Source organism: Anarrhichthys ocellatus, unplaced genomic scaffold (genome assembly GCF_004355925.1).
Source record: "Anarrhichthys ocellatus isolate YVR2014 unplaced genomic scaffold, GSC_Weel_1.0 scaffold1481, whole genome shotgun sequence".
In the NCBI taxonomy this organism is placed as follows: Eukaryota; Metazoa; Chordata; class Actinopteri; order Perciformes; family Anarhichadidae; genus Anarrhichthys; species Anarrhichthys ocellatus.
In genome coordinates this window covers 1-11,061 of record NW_022281455.1, presented here as the reverse complement: position 1 = coordinate 11,061, position 11,061 = coordinate 1, and the positions used below count along the sequence as shown (strand labels likewise).

The window sequence follows — 11,061 nt, the reverse complement described above, 5'->3', positions numbered from 1 at the left end:
AACTTCTCTGAGCTCTAAATGTCTGATGAATATTAGTATTGATGTATTATCATGTCTCCCTGTAACCTATTGAGAACATACGATGAGGAATATGTGTCTGAGTATAATCATCAACCAGTGAGCACGGTGTGTCATAGGTCCTGAGTACCAGAGGAGGTCGTTGTGTTCGAGAACGATGTGTCCATCAGAGCATGACTGGAATTAAGGGGGGGCATGTCATGCCTCACGAGGAAGGCATTGGGGGGGTTGGAACGCTAGAGTATACATATTCTCTGTTTTAGATGAACGAGGCAGTAGTTGGGGAGAAGTGCACCAGGTCTTTACCTGTGTGGGGTTAAAACTTAATTCTTAGAATCTCCGGACTTTTGAAAGCAGCTTGCTCACTGAGTTCAGGGTTCTTAATCTTTTTAGATTTTTCTTTAATTTTCTGTTAATCAAGTTTTCTCTGTATTTGAACCAAAATAAATGTACTTTGAATTGGACGAAATAAACGAGTACAAATGTAACTCTTTTAGACTCTTTTTCACGTCCCTTCGGGGAACCCAGAGAGAAGGGGTCTGCTCTAAGGGGGAGATCTCCAGCCCCTGTGCTAAGTTGAAGGACTTCCAGCACGGCACACGACTGATGCAACTTTTGCACACACATACATACACTAACATCCGTTTCTCCAGTTAAGAGAGACCCGGGGAAGTCCCGCTTCAAGCCGGTCCTAAAGGACCGTGAGAAAGAGCTTTCTCTCTGTTGGGCTCTGAGCAGGGGTAGAACATGTACCACTTTAAAAACCGACGGCTATGCGAGCGATAGATTATACTAACGAGCAGATCAATGATTGCGATCAAGAAAATAAAGCAAACGAGAGACTAGTTGCGCTTCTGTTGGTGATTTATTACTATTTGGTGCAGTTGGCTACCCGTAGAGGCTTCTCTTAGCGGAGGCTATCGAGGCACAGTCGGGGGAGTGCGCGGTATTCCCCCTTCAAAATAAAAGTGTGATCAGGATGCAACGTACACAAAAAAGGTGAGTCATGAACAATTATCATAATACAAATATTACATTACATTTATATTCATTCATGTTTCCTGATGAGTGAGATGATGACAGAGGCTTCAACATTCATACTAGTGGATAAATGTACTTTCACACATATTTTCCTCTATTGTATTGGTACACGATTGTGTTTTATCAGGGTCCGAGCACCGATAACGTCGGGCCGCGAGGTCCCTATTGAAACTGTAGGAATTATTATTATTATTATTCTCTCCAATGAATCACCTTTTGGGGGCTTTATCATATCCGAAAACTCACCAAAGTCGGGACGCAGATCAGGACTGCTGAAAAATTTGATATTGTATCGGCCCCACGCTCCAACATGAAAAAAATGCTCGTTAGCGCCCCCTAGACTTTAGCCCCCTCATCCCGTATGTCCAATTAAAATGTTCCGCCATTTTGAATTTTGTGAAAAACCAATTTTTACAACCTCCTCCTACACGCTGACTCCGATCGCTACTAAATTTGCTGTGGATCAGAATTGGATCTATATAATACAATGATATCAAAATATGTTTGATATCTCATTATGTTTAGAAGATATGGACCAATGAACTTCAAGGTGTGGCTTCGTATTTCAATACTCATAACTTCAAAACCATTTAACCTATAATCCCGAAATTTGTCTCATATGTGCACATCGTTTATTGTTACGTACCCAACAATTTTCATTCCATTCCACCACTAGGGAGCGATACAGTAGTTAAGCCATTTTGTCTCTGTCCCTCCTTCAGCCTCCTGCATCGCCTCCATCCATCCACCAGATGGCCTCACACTCTCCCTCATGTCCCAGCTGTCACAATGTGTATATCTCAGATTAAGAAGTGCTTTTATTTTGAAAAACTACATCAGAATGTCGCGATGCTCTCTTAGTGAAACTCTTTTTTTATCAGAACACGAGAGAGAGAGCACGAGGAACGTTGTTCTCTTTGATCTCCACAGTAAAATCAACCTGAAGCACAAATCTCGACTGCACATTGGACTTCTTGTCTGAGTTACAATCCACTGAAATGCTGCATCACTGAACTTTAATGTGAGTTTGGTTTTATTTTATCTTTGACAAGTAGTCACTACATGTACTCTAACAGGGAGAGTACTAATACCACACTGTGAAAATACTGTAACAGTAAAACTACTAAAACAACACTGTGAAAATACTCTGTTACTGCAAAAACAATAATACTAAAATGAGATAAAATAATCCTTTATTAGTCCCACAATGGGGACATTTACAGGATTACAGCAGCAAAGTGGACAGTGCAAACAAGAGACATAGTAAAAAACTATGTATTATAAATAAGTAAAGAAGTAAAAAAACAGTAAAGAATATCACTAAGTAAAAAAAAAAAAGCACAATAACTAAATATAACTAAAAATAATATATGGACAATAATTGTTGTATTGCACAGATTTTTAGTGTTGTGTGGTCTATTAGTAGCACAGCTGGTTGTGCAGCCGGCAGCAGCAGGAAGGAAGGACCTGCGGTACCTCTCCTTCACACATCGTATATACATATATTTAATTTTTTTTTAAAATTTATTATACTATATTGATCCCTCCATCCATCCATCCATTTTCCACCAGCTCTTTGGTTTTACTAGAGTTGATCTGGAGGCGGTTCCGCTGGCACCATCCTATAAAGGCCTGGTTCAGTTCCCTGTATTCCCTGTCATCACCGGCGGAAATGAGGCCGACGATTGCAGAGTCATCAGAGAACTTTTGCAGGTGGCAGTTAGCAGAGTCCTATTTGAAGTCCGAGGTGTAGATGGTGAAGAGGAATGGGGCTAGAACGGTTCCTTGTGGGGCCCCCGGGCTGTAGGACACCAGGTCGGACTCACACTCCCGTATCTGCACATACTGTGGACGGTTGGTGAGGTAGTCCAAGATCCATGCAGTGAGGTGGTGGTCCACCCCGGTCTGCTCCAGCTTGTCCCTCAGAAGCAAAGGCTGGATGGTGTTGAAGGCACTGGAGAAATCAAAAAACATGACTCTCAGTGCTTCCAGCCTTTTCCAGGTGAGAAAGGCATCTGTGTAGCAGGTAGATGACAGCATCATCCACCCCGATGCCAGATTGGTAGGCGAACTGAAGTGGGTCCAAAGATGAGCTCACTAGGGGGCGGAGATGTACAAGGACCAGCCTCTCCAGCGTCTTCATCAGGTGGGATTTTAACGCCACTGGCCTGAAGCTGTTGAAGTCCTTGGTTCGCAGGGTCTTTGGGACCGGTACCACACAGGAGGTTTTCCACAGCTGTGGTACTCTCCCCAGCTTGAAGCTCAAGTTGAAGACATGCTCCACTATCCCGCACAGCTGGTCTGCGCTGGACCTGAGGAGCCTTGAGCTGATGCTGTCTGGACCCGTGGCCTTTCTCACCTTGATCCTTCTCAGTTCTTTTCTCACCTGGTCAGTTGTGAGGGACAAGTTGGGGGTGGGGGGGCGGTGTGCCGTCAATTGTTGGAGGGTGGGTGGGGCGCTGGTCATGGAGTGTAGTGATTGAGGAGTGTGGGGGGTAGCCGAGTGTTGTGGGGAAGGGGGTGGATGGGGGGGGGGGGGGGCAATCTACAGGGGGTGCAGACAATGGAGGTTGCAGCAGCAGGGAGGACTGGATGGGGGGAGGGGTGGATAACTGATCGAATCTGTTAAAGAATAAGTTCAGGTCATTCACCCACTCTTGGTCCCTGTAGGCTGTTGGTTGGGCCCCTTGTATCCAGACATCGCCTTGAGGCCCTTCCAGACCACGCTGATGTAGTGCTGCTGCAGCTGGTCCTCCATCTTCGTCCTGTAGTCTTTTTTTCCCTTCCCTGATCTTCCTCCTCAGCCCCCTCTGCACAGTCTTCAGCTCCTCCTTGTTTCCCGATCTAAAGAACCTCTTCTTTTCCTTGAGGAGGGCCTTTATTTCAGGACTGATCCATGGTTTGTTGTTGGAAAAACACCGTACAGTCCTGGTGGGTACGGTGTTCTCCACACAGAAGTTGATGTAGTTCGTTATGCAGTGAGTGAGATTGTCGATGTCCTCCCCATGGGCGTCACTGACTACTTCCCACACAGTAGAGTCAAAGCAGTCCTTCAGAGCCTCCTCGGCTTCCTCAGACCATCTTTTTACTGTGCGAGTTACAGCTGGCTGCCTTTGTACAAGAGGTTTGTACACAGGCAGGAGGTGCACCAGGTTGTGGTCAGATCTTCCCAGGGGAGGGAGAGGTGATGAAGTGTATGCCTCCTTGGTGTTGTCATACAGTATTTTATTGTCTCTGGTGTGGCATGTGACATACTGGGTGAATGTGGGCAGAGTGGAGGATGGGGGGGGGGCATGATTAAAGTCACCAGAGAGAAGGAGGAGGGCACTGGTGTGTTGTGTCAGCAGCCTGCTTGTCGCCGAGTGGATGACGTCACAGGCCGCCTCAGCGTTAGCGGAGGGGAAACATATGCAGCTATCACGATAACGTGCAAGAATTCCCTTGGTAGGTAGCCTGGCCTCATGCTAACGGCTAACAACTCAATGTCCTTAGTACAGGTCTGTTCTTTAATAGTGATGTGCTCAGAGTTACACCATCTATCATTAACATACACTGCGGCGCCGGAAGTTAGTGTACTACACTGTGAAAATACTCTAATAGTAAAACTACTGAACGAGGAGCGTTGTTCTCTTTGATCTCCACAGTAAAAATCAACCTGAAGCACAAACCTCCACTGCACATTGGACTTCTTGTCTGAGTTACAATCCACTGAAATGCTGCATCACTGAACTTTAATGTGAGTTTGTTTTAACAGTAAAAGTACTAATACTCTACAGTATAAATACTCTGTTACAGTAAAATGTCACACACAGCCAGCTCCACTCTGTTCATGTGTTTCCTTGTTTCCTCCCCTTCAGATCTACAGTTTACAGACTGCTGTAACCAACATGGTGGTGAAGTGCAGGAGCTGACAGGCACCATTCACTGCAAAGACACAAGCTGTTCAGATCAGAGCTCAAACTAGTTTACCTTCTCACAAAGTGACACTCACACAGTCGTTGTCTCTGAGAGGGGAAATGGAGCAGAAAGGAGTTCAGCTGGACCAGGAAACCTTCTCTTGTTGCATCTGTCTGGATCTACTGAAGGATCCGGTGACTATTCCCTGTGGACACAGCTACTGCATGAACTGTATTAAAACACACTGGGATAAGAAGAAACTCCACAGCTGCCCTCAGTGTAAGCAGACCTTCACACCGAGGCCTGTCCTGGTGAAAAACACCATGTTAGCAGATTTAGTGGAGGAGCTGAAGAAGACTGGACTCCAAGCTGCTCCTGCTGATCACTGCTATGCTGGACCTGAAGATGTGTCCTGTGATGTCTCACTGACGGGGACTGAAGTGGATGTTTTACTGCCACAACCAGAGCCCAAGACCAGAGCTGAGTTCTTAAAGTATTCACGTGAAATCACACTGGATCCAAACACAGCATACCCATATCTGTTATTATCTGATGGCAACAGAAAAGCAACATATCTGTGTGAACATCAGTTTGATTCTGATCACCCAGACAGTTTCACTTTTTATAATCAGGTCCTGAGTATTGAGAGTCTGACTGGACGTTGTTACTGGGAGGTGGAGAGGAAAGGACTAGGAGTTCATGTAGCAGTCGCATACAAGAATATCAGCAGAGAAGGAGACTCAGATGAATGTTTGTTTGGATTCAATGACAAATCTTGGTCGTTAGATTGTGACGATGACAGTTATGAGTTTTGGTACAACAGTGTCCAAACTCCCGTCTCAGGTCCTCAGTCCTCCAGAGTAGGAGTGTACCTGGATCACAGAGCAGGTATTCTGTCCTTCTACAGCGTCTCTGAAACCATGACTCTCCTCCACAGAGTCCAGACCACATTCACTCAGCCTCTCTATGCTGGACTTAATTTTTATAGGGATGGAATCGCAGCTGAGTTGTGTAACCTGAAGTAGACAGAAGTCCTTTAAGGGTTAAACTCTGTGTTTGAACTCTTCAACTCACTTTGTCTCCATGTTTGTTGCTGACAGCTGATTGTTGTGGTGTTTCTTCACTGCACAGAGATCAGCTGTCAGTCAAACATTATGGGTGGTACTTTGACATCTTGTCATCAGTTGTTGTGTAAATGTTGGAGTTTCTTTAGGTGGAGCTCCTTCCTGTGTCTGTTTAGCCATGGAGGCTATCACTGCTCATGATGATGTTTGTTTACCTGAACTGACATTTCTCTGCATGAAGATGTGAACTTCTCTGAGCTCTAAATGTCTGATGAATATTAGTATTGATGTATTAGTATGTTGTTGTTTCTCTTCCACTGCATGGGTCATGTTATGCCTGATGCCCCCAAATTCGGGGCCTCTCGGTACCAGAGGGGGCAGCATATACCGTCAAAAAATGCAGTTATCGAGAGTGAATATAATGCATGTATACATGTTATATACCACATTAAAAAACAAGGTCTGGGCAACAATATCATGCAAGCCATCTTTACACACTCCAAACACAATTCTATCTAACTAATACATTCAACTAGAAGATGTACCACAATATCACGTATTTTTCGCCATGAGTCCGCGAGCTACGCACTCCGGACAAAGCTACGAACACAAAGCTAAAGGCTAACACGGACAACTAATACACATCTGTGTCGGGAATTCGACACAGATTCCAGAGATATCTTCAACCGTTCTCTCCGTGAAACCATTACAGAGTTCTGAGCAAACAAGCACCAGAACCACAAACCGCTTTAACAATAATAATCATAAACGCACCTCACCGTGAGCTGATTTCCTGAAGAGAACGGATAAATTCCCGGTTATTTCCATTCACATATGTGTTCGACGTATATCCTGTTTGTCACTGAACTGTTTCCTTGAAGAAGGGGGGTCAATCTAACTTAGAGGAGCCGGGGGTAGGGATTTGACTTTCGGTTTATCGGATGTTACACTTCACGAGGACGGCGCGGTTTTGATTCTGACTGGCTAACGATTCTGTTAATCAATACCACGTTGTCCCAGCTCAATTCTATGGACTCTGACGTGTCGAAGGAGGGTTCATTGACTGAAATCGACCAATGATAGGCTGAGATAGGCCCGCATAGACACAGAGAAACTGGAATTCAGACAAGACAGCTCCATGGTTCAGAGACAGAAACAGGCTCAGAGAGGATTCTAGCTCTCAAAATGAAGCCAAACTGCTGTATTTGGATGTATTTAACACTATTAGTGATAAAACAAGTGAAATATATAGTTATATAGTATAGAAAATTACAATGGAGCAGCTGGTTCCAAAATGACAATTTGGGTGACCTCGCCTGACCTCTGTACTACAACCTCTCTAGTTTTGTTCTGCTTCACTTTATCAAAGTCAAACTTTAAACATAGACTGTTCACATATTGTGCTATGATTTGGGAGTGTTTTTAGGCTTGCAGCTGGATCATTCTAAAGAAATAAATACAATAAAAGGACCTTGTTTTCAGGTGAACCTGCAACTTTTCAATTTGGGCTGTGTGCGATCTTCATTTACTCTTAACCAGTAATGTATACACTGATATTTAGACATCTGTACAAATTTCGCAAGTGTTACCTTTATTATAACATCAGAATTATTCAAATAGACCTTGTAGTTCCAGAAATACACTATTTTTAGTATGGGTATGCAATTTTCGAGCAGAGGCCTAAAAATAGGGCTCGGGCCCAAGAGCAGCAGACCTCCTTTATCCTCCACACTTTGTTGTCTTTGTGGACATTTGTGAAGAAATCTATGGTCACATTGATTTGTTTGTCCAAACCAAATGTTGTTGTTGTTGATGTTGTTGTTGTGAGGTATTGTAGAAGTGTAATGATCCTGTTGGTGTCTCCGGCTCCAATGCTGCTCCCCCAGCAGACTACGGAGAAGTACAGTGCACTGGCCAGAGCAGACTGGTAGAACATCTCCAACATCTCGCTGCACACGTTGAAGGATCGAAGTTTCCTCAAGAAAAAGAGTCGACTCATCCCCTTCTTGTTGATGTTGGTCTTCTAGTTCAGTCTGCTGTCGATGGAGACCTCCAGAAACTGGACCACCATCTCTCTGGTCTTGGCCACGTTCAGAAGCAGGTGATTTCTACCGGCCCACTCCACAAAGTCCTCCACTACTGCCCTGTACTCCTCCTCCCGTCCGTCCCTTATACACCCGACCACTGCAGAGCCATCAGAGAAGAACTTCTGCAGATGGCATGACCCTGAGTTCTACTGGAAGTCAGTGGTGTACAAGGTGAACAGGAAGGGAGACAGAACAGTTCCCTGTGGGGCTCCAGTATCACTGATCACCGTATCAGACAGCACACTGCCCAGTCGGACAAACTGTGGTCTGCCTGTGAGGTAGTCAGTGATCCAGGAGACGGTGGATGCGTTAACCCCCACCACCGGCAGCTTCTCACTCAGCAGCAGTGGTTGGATGGTGTTGAAGGCACTGGAGAAGTCAAAGAAAGTGATTCTCACAGAGCCACCGGTTCCATCCAGGTGCGACTGAGCTTGTTGCAGCAGGTAGATGATGGCGTCGTCCACTCTCACATGAGGCTGGTATGCAAATTGCAGAGCAGAGGGTCCAGTGATGATTTCACCTGCGGTCGGAGGTGGGCCAAGACCAGCCTCTCCAGCACCTTCATCACATGTGATGGACAGAGGGGGGAGGGGGGGAGGCAGCAGAGGTGTTTGTGTGGAGAAGACAGATGAGGGCTGTGAACTAAACCTATTGAAGACACAGTTTAGCTCGTTGGCCCTCTCCAGGGAGCCCGATGGTTGTCTCTCTCCAAACTTGAAGCCGGTTATCTGCTTCATTCCAGTCCACACCTTCCTCACGTTGTTCTGCTGGAGTTTGGCCTCCAGCTTCCTCTTGTAGGAGTCCTTGCACTCCCTGAGCTTCACCTTCAGGTCGCACTGGACTCTCCTGAGCTCGTCCCTGTCCCCAGACCTGAAAGCTGCTTTCTTGTTATTAAGAAGAGCTTTCAGGTCACTGCTGATCCATGGCTTGTTGGGGAAGCAGCATACAGTCCGGGATGGAATGGTGGTTTGTTCACAGAATTTAATGTATTCTGAGATGCAGTCTGTCAGGCTGTTGATGTCCTCCCCAAGTGGTCCACACAGCACATCCCAGTCCGTAGACTCAAAGCTGTCCTGCAGGGCGTCTTTAGCCTCCTGAGACCACCTCCTCACAGTCCTGGTGGTCACAGGCATCCTCTGCACCAGAGGAACATACCTGGGTGTTAACAGGATCAGGTTGTGATCAGACCTGCCAAGGGGGTGGGGGGGGAAGGGCAGTAGGACTGTATGCATCCTTTGCATTAGCCTACAGAAGGTCCAGAGTTGTATTGTTCCGTGTGGGGGAGTTAACATGCTGGTGAAAAGTTGGCAGAGCTTTATCCAGAGTGGTTTGGTTAAAGTCTCCAGTAATTGCCAAAAATGCACCAGGATGTTGAATCTGCAGATAGACACAGTGGAGTGCCTCTGCGTCTTGATGTCTGAATTAGATGTTTAAACTTTAATACTAAACACGTATAATATGTTTAAATGACAGGATTAATACGTGTTACATTTAGTCATCAGACAACACTTAACAGACACTGGAAGACCAACAAGTTAAGGGATGTTTGTGTGGATTTTGGGGGAAGTCTCATTCCATCAGCTGTTCAAAGCTGCACCTATCAGGTCAGGCTTTCACCGGAAGTTACGGTATTCCCCCTTCAGAATAAAAGTGTGATGCAATCAGGACGCAACATACAGAAAACAGGTGAGTTATGAACAATTATCATAATATAAATATTACATTAAATTAATATTCATTCATGTTTCCTGATGACAGAGGCTTCAACATTCATACTCGTGGATAAATGTACTTTCACACATATTTTCCTCTTGTATTTGTACACAAATTTTACTCTGAAAACCCTGGCCGGAACCTGTATTGCCTGGCGTTTTATTGTGACAGCTGGTGGTGTTTCCTGTGTGTGGGCGAGGCTCGGGGACAGCTGTGGAGCTCCAGGCTGCAGATCTCCTGTTTGAGGACAAAATTCAAGGATTTACTACAAAATATAAGAAAAGAAGAAGAAGAGGATAAAAAGTGTGAAGAAGAGTCGGGGTTTCTTCACTTCCGGCAGAGAAACGTGGAGAAGTCCCCGGTGAGTTCAGTTCCGTTATGTCTTTGTCTGGATCTCCGAAAAAAAAAAAAGAAAAAGCTTAAATCAAGTCGACTCTAAGTCACAGAAATGATTTGATTTCATGCAAATAAACATTTAATTTCACTTATTTTGTCATAAATTATAAAATGACTTCCTTCATATTTTGTGCATTATTACAAATGCAAGCTTTATTATAATATTTCTTAGGTGCAAACATATTTTAATTATAACCTCTGATAATAAAGCAGGACGACACCAACATATATACTTTATTATGGAAATATTTCAGAAATATTGCAGCTATAAATAGCCATAAGAATACACTATATATAAGAATATTACTGCGATAGTGAAGTGTTCAGGACAATACACGCACAATGAGGCATTCATATAGTTATACATCATAATTAAATATACCTTAAAATACGAGAAATAAGAACTTTATGGGACTATTATATGAAAAGAATAGAATGCAATATTATAAGAGCTGTGAGATGAAGAGCATCACATGTACATGAAGTAGCACCAAAGCAACCTGACAGGTGAGAACAATTCATTTAATAACAATAAAGTGTTTAAAATGAACCCTGTGTGTGATGTGATGAAGGTCTGTCTCTACATCGGGTGTGGAATGGTTTGGTCCATCTCTCTGTTTCCTGTTACGCATTTTCCTCCAACATCAGCAGCTCCAGCAGAGAGCTGCTGCTGCTGCAAAGGATGCTGGGAAACCCGGGGTGGGAAGGGTCCAATGTGACAGATATAGAGGGGGGGATATTCCTAAACCCTGAAGGTAGTGAAGTACAACAGTTTGTGTGGATTATATTATTATAGATACAGAAGAAAGCTCTCTCTAACCATCTTAGCTGAAGATGTGACCCCC

General features: G+C 44.5%; 1 protein-coding gene across 1 annotated transcript; it reads left to right on the top strand.

The window, feature by feature from the left end:
* Nucleotides 1-2,060: 2,060 nt before the first annotated feature.
* On the top strand, nt 2,061-5,981 carry LOC116377635 (tripartite motif-containing protein 16-like). Its single transcript, XM_031839308.1, has 2 exons — nt 2,061-2,080; nt 4,917-5,981. Exon 2 carries the CDS (start codon nt 5,076-5,078, stop codon nt 5,979-5,981), a length of 906 nt encoding a protein of 301 aa, XP_031695168.1. The 5' UTR covers nt 2,061-2,080; nt 4,917-5,075.
* Nucleotides 5,982-11,061: the final 5,080 nt, after the last annotated feature.